Source organism: Zingiber officinale, chromosome 10B, assembly GCF_018446385.1.
Source record: "Zingiber officinale cultivar Zhangliang chromosome 10B, Zo_v1.1, whole genome shotgun sequence".
NCBI classification, from domain to species: Eukaryota; Viridiplantae; Streptophyta; class Magnoliopsida; order Zingiberales; family Zingiberaceae; genus Zingiber; species Zingiber officinale.
The window spans coordinates 5,875,015-5,901,676 of record NC_056005.1 but is presented as its reverse complement, the minus strand read 5'-3'; the positions used below and the strand labels follow the sequence as shown (position 1 = coordinate 5,901,676).

The window sequence follows — 26,662 nt, the reverse complement described above, 5'->3', positions numbered from 1 at the left end:
ATACGAGCATATAGAAACTTGTTTCATCAAATTCCGATATCTCTAGGTCCGTATTTAAGACGTCCAATTTTGTTTTTTTTTTTAATAAATAAATTTTTGGGACGAATCTCTGGATTCGTCCCAAACTTTGGGACGAATCCAAGATTCGTCCCAAAACTGAAAATATTTTTAAAAAATAAAATCAAACACCTAAGGCCTAAATATGGACCTAGAGACATCGGAATTTGATGAAACAAGTTTCTATGTGTCCGTATCATTGAGCTGATCATAAATACATTTTCATCCATAATTTTTAATTAATATTTTCAGTGATTTGAATTTTTAACACCAAATTAGGTCAAATTGGGGTTGAAAAATTCCAAAAATATATATATTTGGTAAAAAAATATTTTTATTAATAGATTTACGATCAGGATAAAGATACGAGCACATAGAAACTTGTTTCATCAAATTCCGATGTCCCTAGATCCGTATTTAAGGCGTCCAATTTTGTTTGTTTTTTTTTAATAAATAAATTTTTGGGACGAATCTCTGGATTCGTCCCAAAATTTGGGACGAATCCAGGATTCGTCCCAAAACTGAAAATATTTTTAAAAAATAAAATCAAACACCTAAGGCCTAAATATGGACCTAGAAACATCGGAATTTGATGAAACAAGTTTCTATGCGTCCGTATCATTGAGCTGATCGTAAATACGTTTTCATCCATAATTTTTAATTAATATTTTCAGTGATTTGAATTTTTAACACCAAATTAGGTCAAATTGGGGTTTAAAAATTCCAAATATATATATATATTTGGTAAAAAATATTTTTATTGATAGATTTACGATCTGGATAAAGATACGAGCACATAGAAATTTGTTTCATCAAATTCCGATGTCTCTAGGTCCGTATTTAAGGCGTCCAATTTTGTTTGTTTTTTTTAATAAATAAATATTTGGGACGAATCTCTGGATTCGTCCCAAACTTTGGGACAAATTCCTGGATTCGTCCAAAAAATTTGGGACGAATCTAAGATTCGTCCCAAAACTGAAAATATTTTAAAAAAATAAAATCAAACACCTAAGGCCTAAATATGGACCTAGAGACATCGGAATTTGATGAAACAAGTTTCTATGCGTCCGTATCGTTGAGTTGATCTTAAATACGTCATCATCCATAATTTTTAACTAATATTTTCAGTGATTTGAATTTTTCACACCCAATTAGGTCAAATTGGGATTAAAAAAGTCTAAAAATAAATATATTTGGTCAAAAATATTTTTATTTATGTATTTACAATCAAGGCAACGATACGAACGTATAGAAACTTATTTCATCAAATTCTGATGTCTCTAGGTATATATTTTTTAAAACTTATATAGGTTGATAATAACTAAAAATGTGTTGTGTAGTGAACGGTTGTAAATTAGTGTCCGAAAGCTTAAATATGGACCTAGAGACATCGGAATTTGATGAAACAAGTTTCAATGCGTCCGTATCATTGAGCTGATCATAAATACATCATCATCCATAATTTTTAATTAATATTTTCAGTGATTTAAATTTTTAACACCAAATTAGGTTAAATTGGGGTTTAAAATTCCAAAAATATATATATTTGGTAAAAAAATATTTTTATTGGTAGATTTATGATCAGGATAAAGATACAAGCACATAGAAACTTGTTTCATCAAATTCCGATGTCTCTAGGTCCGTATTTAAGGCGTCCAATTTTGTTTTTTTTTTAATAAATAAATATTTGGGACGAATCCAAGATTCGTCCCAAAACTGAAAATATTTTTAAAAAATAAAATCAAACACCTAAGGCCTAAATATGGACCTAAAGTCATCGGAATTTGATGAAACAAGTTTTTATGCGTCCGTATCGTTGAGCTGATCCTAAATACGTCATCATCCATAATTTTTAATTAATATTTTCAGTGATTTGAATTTTTAACACCCAATTAGGTCAAATTGGGATTAAAAAATTCTAAAAATAAATATATTTGGTCAAAAATATTTTTATTTATGTATTTACAATTTAGGCAACGATACGAACGTATAGAAACTTGTTTCATCAAATTCCAATGTCTCTAGGTATATATTTTTTAAAACATATATAGGTTGATAATAACTAAAAATGTGTTGTGTAGTGAACGGTTGTAAATTAGTGTCCGAAAGCTTAAATATGGACCTAGAGACATCAGAATTTGATGCAACAAGTTTCTATGTGTCTGTATCATTGAGCTGATCGTAAATACGTCATCATCCATAATTTTTAATTAATATTTTCAGTGATTTGAATTTTTAACACCAAATTAGGTCAAATTGGGGTTTAAAAATTCCAAAAATATATATATTTGGTAAAAAATATTTTTATTGATAGATTTACGATCAGGATAAAGATACGAGCACATAGAAACTTGTTTCATCAAATTCCAATGTCTCTAGGTCCATATTTAAGTCGTCCAATTTTGTTTTTTTTTTTAATAAATAAATTTTTAAAACTGAAAATATTTTTAAAAAATAAAATCTAACACCTAAGGCCTAAATATGGACATAGAGACATCAGAATTTGATGAAACAAGTTTCTATGCGTCCATATCATTGAGCTGATCGTAAATACGTCATCATCCATAATTTTTAATTAATATTTTCAGTGATTTGAATTTTTAACACCAAATTAGGTCAAATTGGGGTTTAAAAATTCCAAAAATATATATATTTGGTAAAAAATATTTTTATTGATAGATTTACGATTAGAATAAAGATACGAGTACATAGAAACTTGTTTCATCAAATTTCGATGTCTCTAGGTCCATATTTAAGTCGTCCAATTTTGTTTTTTTAATAAATAAATTTTTAAAACTGAAAATATTTTTAAAAAATAAAATCAAACACCTAAGGCCTAAATATGGACCTAGAGACATCAGAATTTGATAAAACAAGTTTCTATGCGTCCGTATCATTGAGCTGATCGTAAATACGTCATCATCCATAATTTTTAATTAATATTTTCAGTGATTTAAATTTTTAACACCAAATTAGGTCAACTTGAGATTAAAAAATTCCAAAAATATATATATTTGGTAAAAAATATTTTTATTGATAGATTTACGATCAAGATAAAGATACGAGCACATAGAAACTTGTTTCATCAAATTCCGATGTCTCTAGGTCCATATTTAAGTCGTCCAATTTTTTTTTTTTTAATAAATAAATTTTTAAAACTGAAAATATTTTTAAAAAATAAAATCAAACACCTAAGGCCTAAATATGAACCTAGAGACATCGGAATTTGATGAAACAAGTTTCTATGCATCCGTATCATTGAGCTGATCGTAAATACGTCATCATCCATAATTTTTAATTAATATTTTCAGTGATTTGAATTTTTAACACCAAATTAGGTCAAATTGGGATTAAAAAATTCCAAAAATATATATATTTGGTAAAAAATATTTTTATTGATAGATTTACGATCAGGATAAAGATACGAGCACATAGAAACTTGTTTCATCAAATTCCGATGTCTCTAGGTCTGTATTTATTCCTTTTGATTTTGTTCCTCTTTTATTTAAAAAAAAAAATTCTGGGACAAATTTCTGAATTCGTCCCAGATTTTGGGACGAATCCATGGATTCGTCCCAAATTTAGGGACGAAATTGGGAACAAAATATATTTGTTCCTAAAAACCCTAGATCTAAAATTCAACCCGATTCTTTTTCCCTTCCCTCATTTCTTTCCTCTCTCCCCCGTTCCCCTTCCCAGCTGCGATTTCCAGGATTTCGGCCGCATCTCCGACCGGCGACGGCGTGATCTGCGACGATCGACGGTGGAAGGTTTTCGTTTGGTAAGCCCGACCGGTACGACGCACAGGCCGAGGGCGAACATCAGCCGCCAGCCCCACTGCGCCATCGCTTGGTCGCATGGCCTCCGGCAGGCCCTTCCTTGCCTACGGCTGGCTCCGTCTGGCTACCGGCAATCCTTGTCTGGCTGCCGGCAATCCTTGTCTGGCTGCCGGCAGGCCGCTGCCTGGCCAGCGTGTGGCTGCCCGCTGCCTTACGATGGCTGGACGACGTATGGCCGCCGCCGTTCACGCACCTTCTGAAATTTAAGTTAATTTTCAAAATTTACTGTCTTAATTGATCATAATGTTGTTTGTGCAGGTCTTATTTTGGCGGGATCTCAGTGTAGTTGAAGGCAGCTGTATTTGTTGACCTATTTTCAGTATTCTTAAGTTCATTATTATGCATTTACTAATTTGTATATAAAGTTAGCTTTAAATAATTAATTATATTATAGTTGATTAATTGCGTTCCTTCTTTTTGATTAGCTGTTGTTTTTGTTTTGTCTTCAATGATAATATTTATCTATAGTAACTTTTAATAATGTTTAACTGAATAGTTGAATTCAGGTAAAATGCAGAATGAGCGAAGTTGGATGTATAACAAAAATTTGCCTAATCGTCAGGGGTTAACTCCTGAGTTTATCACTGGACTGAGGCAATTTTTAAATTTTGCATCTACTCAAATTATGTATATGGATGGCAAGAAGATAAAGTGCGCGTGTAGACAATGTCACAATGGAAAATTTTTACCCACCGATAAAGTTGAAGAACATCTTTGTAGATTTGGTTTTACTCCGAATTATTATAATTGGACAAGTCATGGCGAACCGTTCATATCTGATGAGGATTATGGACGGAATTTTCAAGCCTCTGCTAGTGGGGATCAGAGTTATTATGAACAATTCTATCCATATCAGAGGATGGTAATTGATGCAAGTTGTCAGAATTATATCCCCGAGACGCTTGGTGCAAGTTCTAGTTTTCCTCCAACAAGTGAACAAATGTTTGCCACTAATACATTGCCATTGGAGGAGCCTGATGTACCAGGTCTGGATGAAATATTTTACAAATTTCAAGAAGTATTGAGTGCTGCAAATGAACCATTATATTCCGGTTGTGACAGTCAGACTAAATTATCTCTCACATCCAGATTATTAAATATAAAGGCAGATCATAATATGTCGCAAGATTGTTTTAATGATATTGTTCAAGCGTTTGACGATACATTGCCACATGATCACAATTTGTCTCTTGATTTTTACAGTATGAAAAAACTGGTGAAAGATTTAGGTCTTCCAGTTGAAAGAATTGATGTTTGCAGAGATGGTTGTATGTTATATTGGGGAGATGATGCAGATGTAGAGGTTTGTAAATTTTGTAATTAAGCTAGGTATAAGAGCACCAGAAGGAATAAATAGTGACGTAAACCATACAGTCATATGTTTTATTTTCCTTTAACTCCTAGGTTACAAAGGTTGTATGCATCAAAGGCAACTGCGGAACACATGACTTGGCATGCAACTCATCAAACAGAAGAGAGGTTAATGTGTCATCCATCGATGCAGAGGTATGGAAAAATTTTGATAGAACATATCCAGATTTTGCAAAGGAGACTAAAAATATTAGATTATGTCTTTGTGTTGATGGATTTGCTCCATTTGGCAAATCAGGAAGAAATTATTCATGTTGGCCAGTTATCATAACTCCGTATAATCTTCCACTTGGGATGTACATGAAAATATCATATATGTTTTTAACATTGGTTGTGTCTAGCCATAAAATTCAAAGAAGTTAATAGATATTTATATGCAACCTCCGATAGCGTAACTTAAACAACTATGGGATGAAGGTGTTCCTACATACGAAGTTCATTCTAACCAGATGTTTATACTGAAGGCTCTTTTTCTTTGGACCATAAATGACTTTCCAGCTTATGGTATGCTATCAGGTTGGAGTACTGCTGGGATCTTGGGATGCCCAATATGTATGGAGAGATCAAAGTCATTCAGATTGAAACACGGAAAGAAACCAAGTTATTTTGATTGTCACAGGCAATTCTTACCCACAAATCATAAGTTCAGAAAGAATAAAGATGAATTCACTAAAAATAAGATCGAAAGAACACTTCCGCCATTGAGATTGGCAGGTCAAGATATTTGGTACAGAGTGCATCACTTTCCCTCTGTTATTGAACAACCATATGGTACAACATATGAATACGGGAGTACACATAAATGGACTAAACGAAGTATATTTTGGGATTTACCGTATTGGTTTAGTCATTTGATACATCATAATCTCGATGTAATGCATATTGAGAAGAATGTTTTTGATAATCTGATAAATACTGTGATGGATATCACCGGAAAAACAAAAGACAATCTCAATGCAAGAAAAGATATGCGACTCATATGTAAAAGACCCACTCTTGATGTCGATGAAAATAGTAGAGGACCAAAGCCAAAGGCAATTTATACATTAAATAAGGATCAAAGACGTGTCCTATGTGAATGGTTGAAATCTTTGAAATTTCCAGATGGGTATGTCTCTAATCTTGGAAGATGTGTCGATATGAAAGAATGGAAGTTAATCGGTATGAAAAGTCATGATTGTCATATCATAATGCAAAGACTGATTCCTATTGCTTTTAAGGAACTCTTACCACAATTTGTATGGGGAGCGATTACGGAGTTAAGTATTTTCCTACATGATATTTGCTCAACAGTTTTGAGACGTTCACACATGGAGAAGTTAGAGAGAGATATTCCAATCATTTTGTGCAATTTGGAAAGAATCACTACAAGAAAAAAGCTAAACAACAACGCTTTTTTGGCGTTGTCGTATGTACTTAAAAAGTGATGTTGTAGATGGTGTTGTAGAAAGTCATATCAAAGACAACGCTTTAAAAGCGTTGTGGTTGGTCACAAAGACAACGCTTTTTAAGCGTTGTCTTTTCGTTCTTAAAAAGCGTTGTTATAGATGGTGTTGTAGAAAGTCATATCAAAGACAACGCTTTAAAAGCGTTGTGGTTGGTCACAAAGACAACGCTTTTTAAGCGTTGTCTTTTCGTTCTTAAAAAGCGTTGTTATAGATGCTGTTGTAAAAATGCACATATCAAAGACAACGCTTTAAAAGCGTTGTGGTTGGTCTCAAAGACATTGTTTTTTAAGCGTTGTCTTTTATTACTTAAAAACGTTGTCTTTTAAAATTTATAAAATATAGTGTTTTTCTAAATAGTCAAAATTATAAAAATACTCAAAATTTACATATAATTGAATATCCACAACCACAATCATTTTTATAATAAGACTATTTAACAAATAAATAAAACTTTATATTATACAAACAAAATGTATACATATTGATCCACAAATTAAATTTGTATCATACAAGTTATCCTTAACTTCATGACAATAATTTTTCAAACACACAAGTTTTACAAAACCTCATCATTGACTAACTGCTGTTATTGGTGTCCATCGCATGGAATTGCTTCTTTAAGTCCAGCAATCTCTTCTTCTGAAAGGCTTTCAGCTATCACTCTTAGAGCCATCTTCTTCAACTTGTCATCAGCACACCTGGGGTTGTAGGCAATCAAGAAATTTTGTATGAAAACTTTCATACATGTAAATCTCGTACTAAATAATATGTCAATGTTATATATACATATAATTCATACCGTAAGTGTGTTTATATCGTAACTGATAAGTTTTCTTTAGGGCCAACTTCTACTCAAGCTCTTTAAACACTGCATCAAAATAAAAAAATTGGCATTAGTTCTGTGCTAAATGAAAATCATATTTAGAGGAAAAAGCGGGAGTGTTGTAGATGGATATATTAACCAAGCATATTAATGTTTGACCTGTCTTTACAAGTTCTAAGCATATATATTAACCAAGCATATAACCTAAGAGGAATAAGTTACAAAATGCTACTTGATGTTTGACCTGTCTTTATTGGATTTTGCGGCCCCGGTCTTCTTGTAGCCAGGCACAATGTAATACTTGATGTTGACTCTACCTTTGCAGTTGTTTCGGCTTGAGGAGTGGCAAAGAATGGTGGAGTAGAGGATGGATTTCAGGTATTCATCCGTGCCATCGAGGAAATGACTGCAGTAGGTGACTAGCATGTTGACCAGGGCATGCTTGGAGAAGATGACTTGTTTCAGAAGCTTTTTAGATCAAAGATACGAAGTGCATTGTTATAAAACTAGATGCACGAACACTTGCTTATACGGTTCTAGAAATAAAATACATTCATAACCGTCACTAGCCCAAGCTCAATAAGGAAAATTCACGGTAAATGTGCATAGTATACCTCAGATGCTGCAGATGATAGGGAAGGCCAGAAGACAGTTTGACGCAAATATTGAGATTGCCCAAGCCAATCCATGGTACTAATCCTGACAGCTCCTCCAAATCGCACTGACTTGATTGTGTCCACCCATCCTTGTTCATCAGCTTGGAACCTTTGAAATGAAAGCTGCATTGGGTACATGGAAAAAACAACAAAAAGGGAGGATAAATGATAGCCACCAACCTAATTGTTCACAAATATCTGTATAAGTTATTAAGGGTGTTCATAGAAGTTGATCCTTTAGCCGTGTCTATTAGATGGTCAAATCTAGGCGCCAACTCAAAATGTTGGCGTCCAAGTGTTAGTGTTCAACTACTTCGATTTTCTTCATCTTTGAATTGTTAAATACATAGGGTATTTATAGGAATACTCAAGATGTATCTAAATAAATACATGAACCAATATTAAATGACATACATTCATCATCCAAAGAGTCATTCATGAATCCTCCAATATTCATGCTCCAGATGACCATACATTAGATTATAAGTCCAATTAATTTGATTGCAAGGTTGTAAACAGTCCTTGAGGGCTATTGATAGTGATTCCAGTACGTCTTGGAAAATAATGGAACAAACCTATGAAACAACTATCAAGGGATTCAATTCAACTTTCCTAACCCAAAGAAAAAACAGATGAATTACAAAAGAAAACAATTTGCACCATCAAACTGAAACTTATAATAAGCCTTAATAAATTAATGAAAAAAGAATTGTTTAGAAGTTCACTGAGAAACATATGAAAATACAACAAATGCAATTGCAAAAAAAAATAAAAAACTAGTATCCAATTAACTTTTTTTTATACTTTCAGATCAAAAGGTCAAATTTATATACTTTGGTTCATGTTCAAGCAAGAGGATAACAATCTCATCGACAGTTAGTATTTCCTTTTAATATAGAACACTAAAAAGAAGGAATATCAATGATGAAACAAACCTGAAAATGCGAGCTACTGAGGCAGCGAGCAATCTGCTTGAACAAGGTAATCATGCAGCGTTGGAACTCTGTCGTGAGCATCAAAGACCAAATATTACCAAATATTAAGATCACTGACAAACCAAATAATACCTTATTTTTAACAGCTATCTAGAGGATCTGGCTTTTTGACTTGAAGCTGGTTCAAAGAAGACAAATCAAATATACAAATACTAAGATGAAAGCATAATGAAGTAGTTAACTTTTTCTACTTTACCTGATTATAAGATCTACAGCTTCTTGCTCAGTATTTTGCTGCACGAGTAATTATTAGAAAAACAAACCCAATAGTGGAACAAAAGCTAGATAAAGAAACTAGATAATTTACACTGACAGAACTTTACAGAATAACATATAATACAGTGCTTTGTACTTGCATATTAATCCAGAAAACATCCTTTCACCTAAGTGATAATTTTTCCAAAACATCATCATTCACAAAACATCATCATTCACTAAAAATTTTCACAAGTTTTTAAACTTCAGTGACAACTTTTCTTTGGGGTCAACTGCTCAAGGTCGATCTGGTAACTATGCACTGCATCAAAAAAATTGGCATTAACTATGATTCCACCAAAAAAAACCACCATTCCATGAACTTAAATCTAAATAGAATTATGGCAACTATCATTCCATACCTATTCATAAATATGATCTTGTATGCACTCCGCCAACTCGGACCGAACCTCATCAATTTGTTCACGAGAGTACCCTATTTTTGTGAACTGTGAGCATACACAATTTATGTTAATGGAAAAAATAATCAACACTGATCACTTTGCAATTTTAAATAGTTTATGTCAAATAATTTGAGATAAGCTAAATAATGTTACTATTGATTGCAGCGAATCTCTCTCAATAGTCTCAACTTCTTCAATAATTTCTCTCATAAATCGCATCACAAAAAAACCACATTGTTTCGCATCCGGTTGTTGAGGAGCCTATATATAGTAATTAGAGTCAAATTGTTAATGAAAATTATACACATTACAATATATGTTAAACAAAAGTACACATACCTTAACTACTTCCCACTTAACATTTTTCCTACCTTTCCTTCCCTTGGTTGAATTAAACAATTTTAAGGCCCTTCATACGTTAAGAATATTTGTTAAATAAGATTTTTATTATAATAAATATTTACTAAAAGAAATCTGAACTCACATTTCCATTACGTATTTTGAATCATCATCGCGAATGCGGCAACTTAGGGAATCCAGCAGGTAAATAGCATCCTTGTAAGGTTCAATAACACTAAGATTCCAATGGAAACTAGGCAAATACATAGGATTAGATCATAAAATTGAATAAATTATCGAAAGGAAACAATTGAAAGTGATGTTTTACTTCTTGCTTACCCGACATTACATGGCACTAACACTAGTTGATCTGTTGATGCACTTGTCAGCTTATCTGCTAAAAGAGTTGCCCTTTGATTCAGGGTTTCAAGCTTAACTGATTTGTCTTGTGCCGTTTTTGCCAGATATGGGAGTTTGTGAGGATTCATAAATCTGAATTTCTTTGTCTTGGTATCTTTCACCATCTTTTTATACAGCCACCTGAAGGCACGCAAAAAAAGTACAAGTTGGAAGTAAAATCCCAAATGTCAGACAGAGGCATCACCAACATCCCCCTCTGAGTCGAATCCGGCTCGGTGAGATCGTACGCCGCCACGATCACCGCGTTATCTTCTTTGGATTGTGACACCGCATAGAGCTTGCCATTGTAGAAGGCTATGTCGTCGAAGTAATATAGAGTTGTAGGGATCATCGTCCACTTCTCATCTCCTGCGCTAACGAAGAACAAGAAGTCTTTCCGCATAGAAGAGCAGAAGAATACGAAGACGACGCTGAAATCTCCGCTTCTAAAGGGATCTGAGGACAACACCGCTTTCATGGCCATTAAATTCCGGTCGTCCAAGGTAGGAATCGAGGGAAGGTCTATCTGAACGCCGGTGATAGGGTTTTGGAGCTGAATACGGACATCGTTGGTGGCTATGAGCCAACCATGAGAAGATCTGACGATGTTCCCGCAGACTAGAGGAGCGTGGCTTGGCATCTCATACTCGCGGCCCTCCGATAAGCTGAAGAAGTTGTAAGTGTTTTGATCATTATCTTCTCCGTTTATGAGGCTTCGATTCTCAGGCACAAGCCATGGGATCTGCGGGCACTGATCACCGGGGCCGCGACGGACCTTATCGACCACGGCGAACCAACGCGAGCATACGACGGCGCACCGAAAGAGGTCGGGGATCGAGAGCTTGGACAGGATCGAGTATAAGAGATCCGTAGGAATCTCCGACCAATAAGCAGACATGTAGAAGAGATGATGGTGATAAGGCGACGGCGGCAGGCGGCTACACAAAAGGCAACAGGCGAATTGGCTAGGGTTTAGGGCTAGGGCAAAGATAAGGTGCGCCCTTGTTACTGCAATCAAGGTGCGCTTCTATTTATGTAAATTATTTTTAAAATAGAATTAAAAAAAAAAATCCTTTTTAAATTTATATTTGATATGAAGTGTTTCTAATTCTATATGTTTATTTTTTTTTTTAGAAAATTAGGATTACTTGTTTGATTTGTGTCAAATTCATTTCCTTTTTAGTTGGAAAAATATATAGCGAGATCTTTTATCATTTTAATTTTATTTTACCTTAAATATAATTTAAATTTATGCGTAATAGTTAAATATGCATTTACAATATGAAATATTGATAAATTGGTTAATGTTTTTTTTTCTTTTTTTTGCAAGATTGCATTGTGATAGTCAGTGGGGTCACGACAAGACCGTGACTTGCCATCTTAATGTCATTTTAGGATGAAAATTAAGATGGATCTTATTTAAATAAGCTTCAAGCAACTCACTAGGCAGTATCCATATCTAGTTACACGCATCATCTCAAATAATATTGCCCAAAAGAAAAAAAAATATATATCCAAAATTACACATCACTTAAAATTTCTCATATCTTTGATGACTTCAGTTTTTAATCTTGATGTCCTTAAGTCCTTAACCTTGTTTTTAAGCTTGCTCCAATGTGTCATCCTTTAACCCTCCGAGCATACTAATCATTTTTCAAAGATTAATAGAATGTTGTAGTAAAATATATAGATATTTTTCTCAAATTTAATTAACATGTTAATTATTTTAAATTATATAAAATATACAGACACTTATTCTAGAGGGATGGAAGAAATTTTACCTTTCTTTCTTCCGTTCCTCCTACTCTCGAATCTGCTCTGCGAGGAAGGAACTAAGATCGAAGGGTTCAGAGGAGTTGAGGAGCCGTGAGAAGATTAGGAAGGGTAAGCTGACTTTGATTGAGGAGATGGGGAAATGCGAGATTAGGGATCTCGACTTGGAGGAGTTGGGCCGGCGTGAGGAGTTTTGCGTGAGGAATTTGGGTCGAGATTAGGGTTCAGAGGAGATCACGCGGCAAGGAGAGGAGAAGGCGCTCGTGGAGAGGAGAAGGCGCTCGTGGAGAGGAGTGGAGAGGAGAAGGCGCTCGTGGAGAGGAGAAGGAGAGGAGAAGGCACTCGTGGAGAGGAGTGGAGAGGAGAACTCGTGGAGAGGAGTGGTGAGGAGAAGGCGCGCGCGTTGAGGGTTTAGAGTTTAGCAAAGCGAGGGCTGCGAATTTATTTTAAGTGAGTTTAGGGGAAACATACACAACACTTTAAAAAACGTTTTTTAAAAAAATGTTGTCTTTGACCATAAACAACAACACTAAAGACAACACTTCATTAAAAACCGTTGTCTTTAGTAAAAAGTAAATACCATAGACAACGCTTTTCACTAAAAGCGTTGTAAAACAAAGAACGACAACGTTTTTATTAAAAAGCGTTGTCTATTGGGTGTTGTTGAATGCAAAAATTCTTGTAGTGAATATTTCCACCCTCTTTTTTTGACTCCATGGAGCATCTTTTGATTCACTTGCCATATGAGGCCAAAGTTGGAGGACCCGTCTATTTTCGGTGGATGTATCCATTTGAAAGGTAGAGTGTCTTATTTGTATAATTCGACTGTTTGAATGCAAAAAAAAAAAATACTTCTACTCCTGGATCATTTATATATATATATTTAATATAATTTTATATATCTTCAACAGATTCTTATATCATTTGAAGAAAAAGGTGAAAAATAAAGCACGAGTTGAAGTCTCTATTGTTAATGCATACATTGTGGAGGAAGTCACCACTTTTGCATCATATTATTTTGAACCTCATGTTCAATGCAAAAGGCGAAGAGCGGGCAGAAATGATGAGGGTCCTATTGATCCAAATGTTACCTCATTTTCAATTTTTAACTACCTTGGTCGACCAAGTGGACCATGTAAACAAAGATACTTAACTGGTAAAGAATGGCGGCAGCCCAAACATATATTTTACTAAATTGTCCAGAAGTATCATCATATTACGAGTATGTATATATATATATATATATATATATTTCAATTGTTTGTGTAACAATATGTTTTTTTGAGTAGGATATTTACCAACTTATATTCTGAATTATCGACACAAGAGTTCGATCGATTTTGTGAAGAAGAATTTGCTGCATGGTTCAAATCATATGTAAGTAAAAAATCTATATTTTGTTGATACATATGCATACTTTTAACAATTTGTGTTTTGACCTTAGGTTCAAGCTAATCAAGCTCACCTTGAGCAAGAATGGCTAATCCATCTGTCATGGGGTCCAAATTCATGCGTACGCACTTGGCCAGCATATTTCATAAATGGATATAATTTTCATACTCAAGACTATGGAATAGGCAAGAATACCATGAATAGTGGGGTGTGCGTATCGTCATCCAATGAAGGAGGTGCAAGCAATGATTTTTATGGTTTGTTGGATGAAATTATAGAAGTAGAATACCCAGGACCACAAATGCAAGTTATATTATTTATGTGTCGCTGGTTTGACCCTGTTAGAGGGATGAAAGTGCATCCACATTATAATTTAGTTGAAATAAATCATAAGAGATTTTATAAGAGATATGAACCATTTGTGTTGGCACAACAAGCAATTCAAGTATTCTATTCTTCATATCCGAGTTTGAAACGCGATAAGATTGATTGGTGGGCTGTTTGTAAAACTAAAGCACGAAAAAAAATTGAGTCACGTTGGGAAAACATTGCATATCAACAAGAGGAAGTTTCAAACACCTTTCAGACTGAGGAATATATTATTCCAACTTTACGAGATCCCAACGGTGTAGTAATCAACGTAGATAGAAGTGAAATTGATGATGATGAGGAGGAGGAAGAGGAAGAGGAAGAGGAGGAGGAAGAGGAAGAGGAGGAGGAGGAGGAGGAGGATGATGATAATGACAATGATGACTTTGATTTTTGATGATGGGTAAGTTTTGTTAGCTTATTTAAAGAAATTTCCCATATTTTATTGTATATACTGTCTCTTTTATAATTTGATTTACTTTATCTGTTAACACATTTTATTTGTTCCTACAGGTCATCAGAGGTCACATTTCATAAATTTCCCCTCCACCCTTTTCCATAATATTTACATAAAAATGGTAAGTTTTTAATTATCCTTTGTTATGTATCAGATCTGTAATTAACTTTATTAAATTATTGAAATTTCTAGCATATATTTCGACGTGGTGGACGTAGACGGCGACCACAGGACCAGACACATCCATCACCTGTCAGTGAACCTATGCCACCCCCTACTCAGGCAGGCCCATCCCATGTGTCTTCTCCACCGGCATCATATTCCCCTGCCAGTGTACCTATGCCACCCCTTCATCAGCCGGGCCCATCTCATGTACCTTCTGCACCGGTTTCATATTCGCCGCCACAAGAACCTTACCCAGAGCAGTTACCTGTCCACTCAGATCCTCCTGACTCAGCAAGAAACTCATTTGCTGAGTTTAGGAATGATAGAGCTCCTTTAGTCCCCATCGGTGATTCGTAAGTACTATAAAATATTTTATTTTTAGACCTATCTTAATTATTTAACATCGTTATTTTGTAATTTAATGCAGCTTTGAAAATCCGGTACAAGTTGTTCGAGAAATAAATAGAATCGTGAACAACCATTGGGGAGGGGATTCTTTGACATATTCAAGCACTCCACCAGCCACAAAACAACTTTGGTGGAGCGAGTTCAAAGTATATTTTCTTGAGTTTACTTCAATTTTACAGTGATTATATAATAAAATAAATTTCTATTTCAGCGCTTAAATAATTGGGACCCGAATGACGAAATGGAGATACGAAGAATATTTAAAAAGAAATGTGGCGATCACATTAGACATGTATTAAGTCACGCAAAGAGTCGGGGGAAAAAACCAAATTTCATCACTGAAGAAAATTGGGAGAGGATCACTATATTTTGGGCAACGGAGGAAAGTAAACAAAGGAGTGACCTGAATAAAATGAATCAATCTCACAATTATGGTGACTCAAGTGCTATATATGCGGGAGGCTCCATTAACATAGATGAGCATAGACGGAGAATGGTAATTGTTTCACTCTTTCACAACTTTTTAATATATATCAAATTATTTCATTATTTGAAATAATATTTTTTTAGACCAAGGAGACTGGGAAGGAGCCTTCTTTCATTGATACTTTCACTCGCACTTTTAAAAAAAAAATAACACATGGAGTGGGGCGAGAGCAAAAGCAGTCAAGGTAATATTTATTTTACCTTAATATATGGTTTAAATTTAATTAGTTAGCTACCATTATTGTCTTAATATTATATGTGTTTCTATTATATCTAATCAATATCGTATGTGTTTTACAAAACAGGAAAAATATGATCAACTCGAGCTAGCTCAAACATGCTCACAAGCTGGTGTCGATAGTCAGGGGTCTGAGGAGTCTGTTGGCAATAATTTGAGTTATGGTTAGAGGCCAGTGGAGGACCAAAAGGGGGAAGAATATTGGGGATGAGTTTCTTGAGTAGAACCCAAAGATTAGTTGGAACTTCTTCCTCCACATCAGCACTTACGACCCAAATAAATACCTTGACTGATGAGGTTAGCCATCTGAAGGAAATAATATCGCAAAGAGACCAAGAAAGAGTGCAAAGAGACCTAGAACAGGCTAATTTGGAGAAAGATATTAGAGATATGCGCCGACAACAAGAATTAATCATGAAACACCTTCAGTTGAGCTCCGCTCAAAGTCAAAATCCTCCCAATGACGACGATGATGATGCCTACGATGATAACGATGATGGCGGTGATGATTTTTGATGATTTTAATAATGTATGATGAATTTTTTTTCTCATGTTTACTGCTTTACACATTAATCAATGGTTTTTTAACTTTTCAACTCTGCCATTTGTAGGTTAAGTCTGTTGTCTTCTTGCACTATTCCATTGTCAATGTATGAGATGACTTATCTTTGACGTAGACTAATCTATATGATTCTTAGTTGTGTACCAGTAACAAAATTAAAGCATAACTAGGCAATATGAATGGAGTTTCTAATACCCTAACTTTATTTTTGTCCTGATTTGATAATGTTGTTTGTGCATGTCTCAATTTGGTGTGATCTCACTGTAGTTGAAGACAACTGTATTTGTTCACCTCTTTTCGGTATCCCTAAGTTCATTAATATGTATTTACTGATCTATATATACAGTTAGCTTTAAATAATTATGTTATAGTTGTTTAATTATATAAAGTTAACTTTAAATAATTATGTTAAAGTTAGCTTTAAATAGTTGTTTAATTGTGTTCCTTCTTTTTGATAAGCAGCTCTTTCTTGTTTTGTCTTCAATGATAATGATGCATAAAAGTTCTTAATTTGATCTATGTACAGTCTCAAAACTATGTGGATACATAAAAGTTCTATATTTCATCTAGAATTACATCACACTATTCTAAAATTCTTTACTAGATAACGATGCATCCTCCTACCTTAATATTTTGCAAAGAGTTGTTAAAAATGTGCTAAAGTTATTCATATGAAATTGTCAACTAGTTAACACAATGAAAGGAACAATTATTTTAAACATCCTTTAGTTTACATTAAATACCAACCAAAGACAAAACTATAAATTCAGCAAATTAAAATGAAAAATAAAGTTAACTAAGTGAGAAAATTTGAACCCTAATACCATACTTCACAAGATCTCTCTCTCTTTCTCTCTATATGATGTGCCAATTATATTAGGTTGTATCATAGTTACGATACATGTACTTAGCTTCAAAATAATGCTTATAATTTTATTTACCGTTGTTATGACATGGATGATTCATATCGTTGGTAAATATGACTTTTATTAGAATTAGGGCTTTTATTAGAATGTTTAAGGAATTTCATATTTATGTTTTGTTTCCAATTATTCTTTTTACATGGCCATATCGTATAATATTTACAATCTTTCTTGTTACACATAATCTAGTTTATTTGTTTGTTGTTATGTAAGCAAAGGAGATTTGATGGGGATCAAAGATTTTGTGGCACACGAAGATGACTATATGTATTCTTAGTGTTGTTGGATGGATGATGGACTTATAAAACATTGGGTTGTTGAACTTGTAAACTTTGTTGAACAAGATGGATCTTGTAAACTTTGTTGAACTCTTTATATTTCTTGAATTATGAGTTGATGTGTTGAATGTTAAATTAGGATGTGTTGAATGTTAAATTAGGATGTGTTGAATGCATATTATTTGTTATTTGTGGTTTTTATGTATTTGGATTGTATTGCAGAAATAAATTGAAGCTGGGAAAAAATATTTGATATAGGGACGAATTTGGCAACGAAAATGATTTGTCCCAATTCTATCGTAATTTGGGGCAAAATTATTTTCGTCACAGAATTCGTCCCAGATTCTGGGACGAATTCTGGGACGAATCAACAAAATTCGTCCCAGAATTTGGGACGAATTCTGGGACGAAAATTTATCTTATGGTTATCAAAGAATTTGGCAAGTTTTTGTTGCCAAATTCGTTGCCAGTTTTGCAACAAATTTATTATTCGTTGCAAACTTAGGAACAAAAATGGCAACAAAAAAAATTTTGTCACCGAATTTGTCTCCAAATTCATTGCAATATTAGGGACAAACTTGGCAACAAAATATAATTTGTCACCGAATTCGTCCCCAAATTTGTTGCAAAAATAGAGACAAATGTGGCGGAAAATTTATGTGAATTCGTCCCCAAATTCGTTCCTAAGTTTGCAACAAAAATAATTTTCGTTGCAAATTTGTATACTTTTTTGCAACGAATTTGGGGACGAAAATTTTATTCGTCGCCAAATTCGTCCCTAAATTCGTTCCCAAATTTGTTGCAAAAATAGAGACAAATGTGGCGGAAAATTTATGTGAATTCGTCCCCAAATTCGTTCCTAAGTTTGCAACAAAAATAATTTTTGTTGCAAATTTGTATACTTTTTTGCAACGAATTTGGGGACGAAAATTTTATTCGTCGTCAAATTCGTCCCTAAATTCGTTCCCAGATTTGCAACAATCAATAATTCGTTCCAAAAGTTGACATCAACCATTTTGGGACGAAAAAATTTTCATCCCAAATTTTGTCCCTAAATTTTTTACAACGAATTTTTTTATTAAAATTCGTCCCCAATTTTATCCCAAAATATCTTATTTTTTGTAGTGACGTATTATCTTATTTGACAGAAAAAAAAAGAAGATAAGAAAAGTTAAATATATAAAATTATATTCTTATGGATAAGATAAGATTACATTTTCTAACTTTTTTTTTTCTTTCTTCCAAATTCCCTTCTTGTAAATATCTTCAACAACTTGTGTCGGTACTATCGACATGACAATTAAACATCTTGTTTTACTGGAACTAATTCAGATAGGAATTTGAGTAACAAGAGTACTTAATTTACATCAAAATATAATATAAACTAATACTGTCCAAGTCTCCCAACATGATTTTTCATTTTTTACCATCATTTCCTAAAACACAACTCAAGCAGGAACTAGTGAATTGGCGATGATAGGGAGAATTTCAATGTAATTAAATGATAAATTAGTCTAAAGTTGGAGACCTAGGCTTCAGCTCCTCCTATTTGACTATCAACGTGCCGTCCTCCTCCGTAAGCAGGGGCGGATCCAGAGGGGGGGCAGCATCGACAGTCACCTCCCTTACCGGTAATGGAACTCCTAATAGTATGAGATTTCACCAGTGGAGATAGGAGATACCGTCCTTTGTTCCACGTAAAAATCACCTCTTCATATATGAATTTCTGGATCCGCCACTGTCCGCAGGCTACGGAGGCACGTCGATGTCGAAATGGTGTTGCTGGCCGTTAGGTTGCGACCGACTACGATTTGGCCTTCTTCATAGGTTTAGAGTTATTTGGGGGATCGGAGTTATGCTACAAAAGACTCTACTGCTTTAGTTGTTCTTTTTAATGGTTTCACTTCTACTACCGTCGTCGCTTCTGCTACCAAAGAAGGAACTCTTTTGCTGAGTCATCAATTGATCTCATGCGGAGAAGGCCATGGCGGAAGCCGCGACGATTAGGGGAGATTGAGAAAGAGGAGAAGGTGAGGCAATGACTATGCGAAGAGGAAGTGAAAACAAGGCAAGAGAAAGGAAATTAATATTATGAAACAGATAAAATTGGAAGGGGAAGCTTTACATTTCCTTACCCATTTCATGGAGGATTTTCTTACACCCCACTCCCTAACAAACAAAATTTGGATTTTCCTTCCCCTTCCCCTTAGTTATCCTCCCCTCCCCTTCTCCCAAACAAGGATTAGTGATAAGGCTATTCTGATGATTCCAGAATTATGAAGGATGTTTTTTAAATACATACTATTAACTATTTTGAATTGTTTTTTATGCTTTAATAAATACAGCCATACAGGTATTGATTGACAAATATTAGGACAACTGCAATAGGTTTACACTGTTTATTTAATTACATAAAAAATTTGCTAATTTTTAAAATTTTTAATATCTTATATTAAAAAAAGTCTTCAATGTAATTTCCGCATCGAGTCCGTTAACGCTTTGCTAAAATTAACAAGAGATCGGTAAGGATTTCTCATCTATCCGCGCAAACCCTAACCCGTATCTTCTATCGCCGGCTTTCATATCTCCAATCTGCAGAAACGACCCAGCGCATGGCAGATTACGATCTAACTTCTCGTATCGCGCCTCACTTCGATCGTCACCTTGTCTTCCCGCTCCTCGAGTTTTTGCAGGAGCGAGAGTTGTACGCGAACGATGAGATTCTCAAGGCCAAGATCCAGCTTCTCTCCCACACCAACATGGTCGACTACGCCATGGACATCCATAAGGCCCTTTACCATACAGAAGATGTGCCCCAAGGTCCTCTTGGCTTCCTTTGTTTATCCTCGTTTTGTTTTTTTAGTTTATGTAGTGTGACATTTTGGGGGGTTTTGCAGCAATGGTGGATAGGAGGGTGGAGGTCGTCGCTAGGCTGAAATCCCTCGAAGAGTCCGCTGCGCCGCTCATCTCCTTCCTTCAAGATGCTAACTTGGTCCAGGAATTGAGGCCTGACAGACAGTACAACATCCAAATGCTCCAAGACCGTTTTCAGGTTTGACATTTCGAATTCATTCATTTAAAGTGGGACGATTTTCATCTAAACGACGTAATATCTGTTTGCTGTCAATAAAGTTTGTGGTCTTGATAGGCTACTGCTATAATTTGTCAAATTTCAGACAATGAATGGCAAAAAGGTGTTATTTATTAGTATATGACAAATGTTTTTCTCGTTTCCCATTGATTAGATTGGTGCTGATCAGATTGAGGCTCTCTATCAGTATGCAAAGTTCCAATTCGAGTGTGGTAACTATTCAGGCGCTGCAGATTATTTATATCAATATCGTGCCCTGTGCACTAATAGTGAGAGAAGTTTGAGTGCGCTGTGGGGAAAACTTGCTGCAGAGATTTTAATGCAAAATTGGGATATTGCTCTTGAGGAGCTCAATCGTCTTAAAGAGATAATTGATTCAAAGGTACTATTTCTTATTTAATGCATAGAGTTTCTTCCTGGAAGTGTTATGTTGCTCATTGTAATTCTTTCTGTTATGTTTGCATTGTGTGCAGAGCTTTTCTTCTCCTTTAAATCATCTGCAGAACAGGATCTGGTTGATGCATTGGAGCCTTTTCATATTCTTTAACCATGAAAATGGAAGAAATAGTATCATTGATTTATTCTTCCAGGACAGGTGTGCCTTTGTCCAGTTCAGCTAAATTTTCTTTTTCTCATTTTTTATTAATAGTCCATTTTAACTGACCAATTGTTCTCATGAAAGATGATGTGCCCTTTATATACATTTTACCATTGCCCCCCACTACTGTATCAATCTTGTTACACGCTTGTGTGTGTTTTTTTTATATTAGTCCTTTTACTTATTAACTGAGTTTCAGTAGCCTTCTTTATATTCATTACCTTTTTGTTCTTGTACTTTCACTTCCATATCACACCACTTTTCACATTTCAGTAACCAGTGCAGATCAGCTTAGAAGCTCCTGGCTGATTATATAAAGCTTATTTGATGACTATGGATTTAGTTAGTGAGCTTTCTGCAACTGTCGCCTAGTGGGCTTATCTTTAATTATTGTTCTGATTACTTGCATTGAATCTTAAATCAGTTGAGATGGTAAGGACATGTTCAAGTTATCTTTTGAATGGCTTGTTACAATTTCCTTTTGTATAACCTATTTTTTGTTTCATAAGATTTGTGAAACAATATTTAGAAGTGCTACATAAGTTAGAAAGTGTGGTACATTCTGATGTATTTTTTAGATAAGATATCTGAAACAATCTTTCAAAGTGGTACAAAATCCAGAAAATAAATATTTGTAGAGTTTTGAGTATTTGGCTTTGACATAATAGAGATTTAGAAAGCTTAGAGCATCCACATTAGAATCCTCATCCAAAATCTAAAGTAAAAGAACTACTTTATTGAAATTAGATATCCACTTTTCACCACACAACGCATCAATTTCCCTATAATTTACCATATATATATTTTTTAATTATTTTTCTCTTTCCTTCTTTATTTTTTATTATCAGATGGAGGAGAGAGAAATCTTTTATTATTAGAGGGAGGAGAGAGAAATATTATTTTAATATTTAGAGAATGAAATCCATTATCTAAATTTAGAAAAGTACTATTCATAATATGTATATTTAGGGTAATTGATGCTGATATTTTTTTAATGCAAAATGTAAAATTTAAGGTATAATTTAGGGTAAATGATGTGGATGCTCTTATTCACAGGATTAGCTTTGTAATTGGTAATCAATGTTTTGAAAACTGACCAGTTTATTGAACTGGTAAGTCTAATGGGTCATTGGCTTGACTAGTTGAATTGGTTAATTGGGAAAATAACACTAGATATTCTTTTTGTTATAAAATATAATTATAAATCTAGTCAAACTGTTGACTCAAAATAATGACAGCAGTTTTCATTTACAACTTTTATAGGTATAGTAAAACCTACTTCATATATATATATATATATATATGAAATATTTTAATTAATGGTTCATTATTCAAATTTTATGAAATTTATTTATAAGTAAACATAAAGAAAAAAAAAACTCAGCATAAAAGGTTTGTTTATAAAATTTATATATAACAGTAAATGGAAAACATCAAAAAATTGACAATAGCATGCAAACTAGATTATAGAATTGGGCATCCTCTAAATGAAAGTAGAGGACTAGCCAGTAGGTTGGAAACACAATTTGACAATTGTACTGGTTACAGGTAATATAACTGATTTTTACTGTTTCTACTGGTTTATGTAGCATCTGTTTTTTCTCTCTAACAAGACTAGATTTATTACTGGTTCCTGGTTTAGTTGGTTGAACTGGCCAATCTGATCTGGCTTTAACAACACTGTTGGTAACTCCAAATAGATAGAACCCCGTTTTGTTGGAAACCCTTCAAGGGATTTGGCTAACAATGATGATTTAGTTACAAGAGAGAGGACTTACTGAATTGCTCAATATTAGAATGGAGAAATTGCAACGTGTTAAAACAACAATCTCCATTTTTGAGCAATGAGTTGTCTCCTGAACATATTTTTTTTTAATCTTGTAGGTACTTGAATGCTATTCAAACAAATGCACCTCACCTTCTCCGTTATGTTGCCACTGCTGTCATTGTCAACAAAAGACGGAGAAATATGCTGAAGGAGTTGGTCAAAGTTATTCAACAAGAGCAGCAGTGCTACAAGGATCCTATAACAGAACTCATAGAATCCTTGTATGTGAATTATGACTTTGACGGAGCTCAGAAGAAACTCAAGGAGTGTGAGCAAGTAAGTTCCGATCATGTAATGCATTTTCTTTGGCCTTACTAATTCTATTTAGTATATTTATTTTAGTCTCTTTTCTGTCTTTTAGTAATTTGGAAGTTACTTTGGGAAAGTTGCTTTTAAAACGTGTCTTTACCTGCATTGGAAAAATAGTTAGTTATTAGATGATGCATTGGTGTAATGTGATTTGAGTATGTGCTTACTGAAGACCATATTTGTGTAAGGTGTTTGGAAGCCTAAAACAACTTTGGGAAGACAGTTTCAAATGAACACTTACTTGGAGGGAAATAAATGTAAATAGATGAGTTTGCCAATTTTTCCCATAGGAAGAGAGCAGGAAATAATTTGAAACTCTTTTGAAACTTGAGTGAAAGGAAAAGTAAAATTACTTCTTCCTTTTCACTTTTGTTCCAGTAAATAAAACCAAGATGGAACTGGATTAAGAAAATTAAATTCTTTTTTCTTTCCTTTCCCCCATGCAAATTACTTTCTCTCCTATTTCCTTCCCTTTCTTCAAGTAGGCAAAACATTATTTAGATAATTTACCAATCCAAATAGTTAGTATTTAGTGTTGGGTTGTAAGGTTGCAAACAAAGTCTCATATTGAAAATACATGGGAAAGATTATAGATTTATAAGGGAAAGATATCTCCATTGGTATGAGGCCTTTTAGGTAGAACGTAAGAGCAAAACCATGAGGGTTTATGCCCAAAGTGGACAATATCATACCATTGTAGAGATATCTGAATTTCTTTTGGTCCTAACAATTGATATCAGAGCCCGGATTGCCAGAAGGTCTAACCGTCGACTGTGCACAAGAGTTATAATCTAATTGAGCCATGTAAGTAGAATATTAATCTTGAACAAATGAAGTGGGGACTCTCATGTCCGAATCAAGCAAGGAAGTCATAATTGTAGCTAGGCAAGGAAGTTTTAGTAGGTTAGGTGAACCGAGGGGCAAGAAGACCTTGTGGGTCGAGGATCGGATGCGGGAAGCCTGTGATCCTTCGTTTGAGGGGGGGATTGTTGGGTTGCAAGGTTGCAAACAAAGTCCCACATTGAAAATACATGGGAAAGATCATAGATTTATAAGGGAAAGATATCTCCATTGGTATGAAACCTTTTGGATAAAGCCCAAGAGCAAAATCATGAGGGCTTAGACCTAAAGTTGACAATATTATACCATTGTGGAGATATCTAAATTTCTTTTGGTCCTAACATTTAGGATGAATTTATCTGTTGGAAGAGACCTTTCTGTATGGAGATGCGCTTTGCTATACTGTATCTATCATAATTGGTGAGCGTGATATGCATCTACGACAATCCTCATATGGAAGTTAATTATGAATAAAGAATCCATGGTGTCATCTAAATTCTTTTCAGGTGGTCAATATCTTGTTCAAAGTGATGAGCAATGAAATTTTACTGCATCAACATGAATTTGTAATATCATTTATTAGGTTCATTGGCATGTATTATTTAAAACTTAAGAAACTCCTACTCATTCATTTTGCCACTAGGTTTTCACTTCAGAGATTGTATGAAACTTCTGTTTCTTCATACTTTTTGGAAAATTTTATTTGGTTCTACTTGCATGTTTGATCAAATTGCCATGCTTTCATTTGAAAATGATAGATAAATATTTTTGTTGATCTGTTAGGTAATTTTGAATGACCCTTTCCTGGGTAAACGCGTTGAAGATTCCAACTTCACCACTGTTCCTTTAAGGGATGAATTCCTGGAAAATGCCCGTCTCTTTATTTTTGAGACCTATTGCCGCATCCATCGGTGTATTGATATCAGGTAGGCCCTACACATACCAAGATTTTTTGCAACATGTTTAGCATTAGCAAATAACCTTTTCTGTCTTTTTAAAATACAGATAATATTGTGAGGAATTCTATTCTGCTGCTAATAGTGTTATTTTATTATCTTGGCTGAGCAACTTGCAGGGGTTTATATATATATATATATATTCTTCACTTTTGATTATTGATTATATTTTGCATTCATTTGTTTTATCTTCTGGAATGTTTTGTTTACCTAATATGACAATGCTATTAAAGTGGATTGCTGATAATTGCTAAATTGGTGATGTGTAACAGTGTGCTTGCTGAAAAGTTGAACTTGAATATGACCCATGATGAAGCCCTGGTTTGGATAACAAATCTCATTCGCAACTCGAAGCTTGAAGCTAAAATAGATGCTGTTTCAGGGACTGTAACCATGCCAGTTGTTCATCAAAATGTGTAAGTATACATTCTGGATGCACGAATATTTCTTGTTCTCCATTGCTATTTCTAGATTTCTATGTAGTATTCATAGTTTCTCTAGGAATGGTATTAAGTCCGATACTCCATTGTATCTCTGTTGGTCTATGCTCTTATTTTCTGGAGTTAGTATTTAGCATGCGCTTTGAACTTTACATTTTCATGCATTCTTGTTTTCCCAGGCATGAACAGATTATAGAAGCCATGAAGAATCTCAATATGCGGACGTACTTATTGGCGAAGAACATCACGGAACCTGCACAAGCTGCTCAAGCTTCTCGTTAACCGAAGCAATTGATTGAATCACTTATGAAATCTTTGATTATTGCGAAGTCTTTTGTTGTTATACTATTGTTTTTTTTTTAAAAAAAAATTGATTTAGGTATTTTTGTTGTAAACCTTTTTTCATATGCGGAGATATCTGTAATTGCTAGATTTGTTTTCACATTTCTTTAACGTCTTTGCCTTGGTGGAATGATTGCCTCCTTGAAGAAAAACTTGGATTACTATCAATTATTCTTATTTGAGGGGGTACGATGCTTCCGCTATGCGAGGTTATGAAGAAGAATTCATTGTTCATTGTTCGTCTTATTTTATTTGTAAAGGATTCATTGTTCGTCTTATTTTATTATTTTACAAGAGATTATTTTCAGAATTTAAATCTTTATTTTTTTTTTGTTACAAAGTAATGATTTTATCATTGTGTCAAAATTCTCCTTCTGACCAGGGTAATTTGGTATACAAAAATTTATATATGTATTTTTATTTTTAACATATTATAATTAATTTAAGATTAAAAAATTTATAAATTATTATTTTATTATGTATTTAAGTTAAAAAAATTAAGAAACCAATAAAGCAAATTTATTAGTGTTTAAATTTATTTACTTTATATATTATATTATTATTGAATTAATATAACTAAATTTTATTATTAAATTTATTTATGAATATTTATTAGTTTTT

At 34.0% G+C, this 26,662-nt stretch overlaps 2 protein-coding genes across 2 annotated transcripts; one reads left to right on the top strand and one right to left on the bottom strand.

Moving 5' to 3' along the window:
* Positions 1-10,704: 10,704 nt before the first annotated feature.
* On the bottom strand, positions 10,705-11,484 carry LOC122030412 (F-box/kelch-repeat protein At1g57790-like). The gene has a single exon (XM_042589617.1). It carries the CDS (start codon positions 11,482-11,484, stop codon positions 10,705-10,707), a length of 780 nt encoding a protein of 259 aa, XP_042445551.1.
* Positions 11,485-20,113: 8,629 nt separating this feature from the next.
* Positions 20,114-26,152, top strand: LOC122030008 (eukaryotic translation initiation factor 3 subunit E-like). Its single transcript, XM_042589163.1, has 9 exons — positions 20,114-20,159; positions 20,236-20,457; positions 20,535-20,689; positions 20,883-21,110; positions 21,202-21,323; positions 23,211-23,430; positions 25,087-25,229; positions 25,532-25,675; positions 25,879-26,152. Exons 2-9 carry the CDS (start codon positions 20,250-20,252, stop codon positions 25,979-25,981), a joined length of 1,323 nt encoding a protein of 440 aa, XP_042445097.1. The 5' UTR covers positions 20,114-20,159; positions 20,236-20,249; the 3' UTR covers positions 25,982-26,152.
* The last annotated feature ends 510 nt before the right edge of the window (positions 26,153-26,662 follow it).

Coding starts and splice junctions, on each gene's coding strand:
- LOC122030412 (XM_042589617.1), bottom strand. CDS start 11,484: ATGTCTGCTTATTGGTCGGAGATTCCTACGGATCTCTTATACTCGATC.
- LOC122030008 (XM_042589163.1), top strand. CDS start 20,250: ATGGCAGATTACGATCTAACTTCTCGTATCGCGCCTCACTTCGATCGT. Junction 20,690..20,882: donor TGCTCCAAGACCGTTTTCAG/GTTTGACATTTC, acceptor CCCATTGATTAG/ATTGGTGCTGATCAGATTGA. Junction 25,230..25,531: donor CATCGGTGTATTGATATCAG/GTAGGCCCTACA, acceptor GATGTGTAACAG/TGTGCTTGCTGAAAAGTTGA.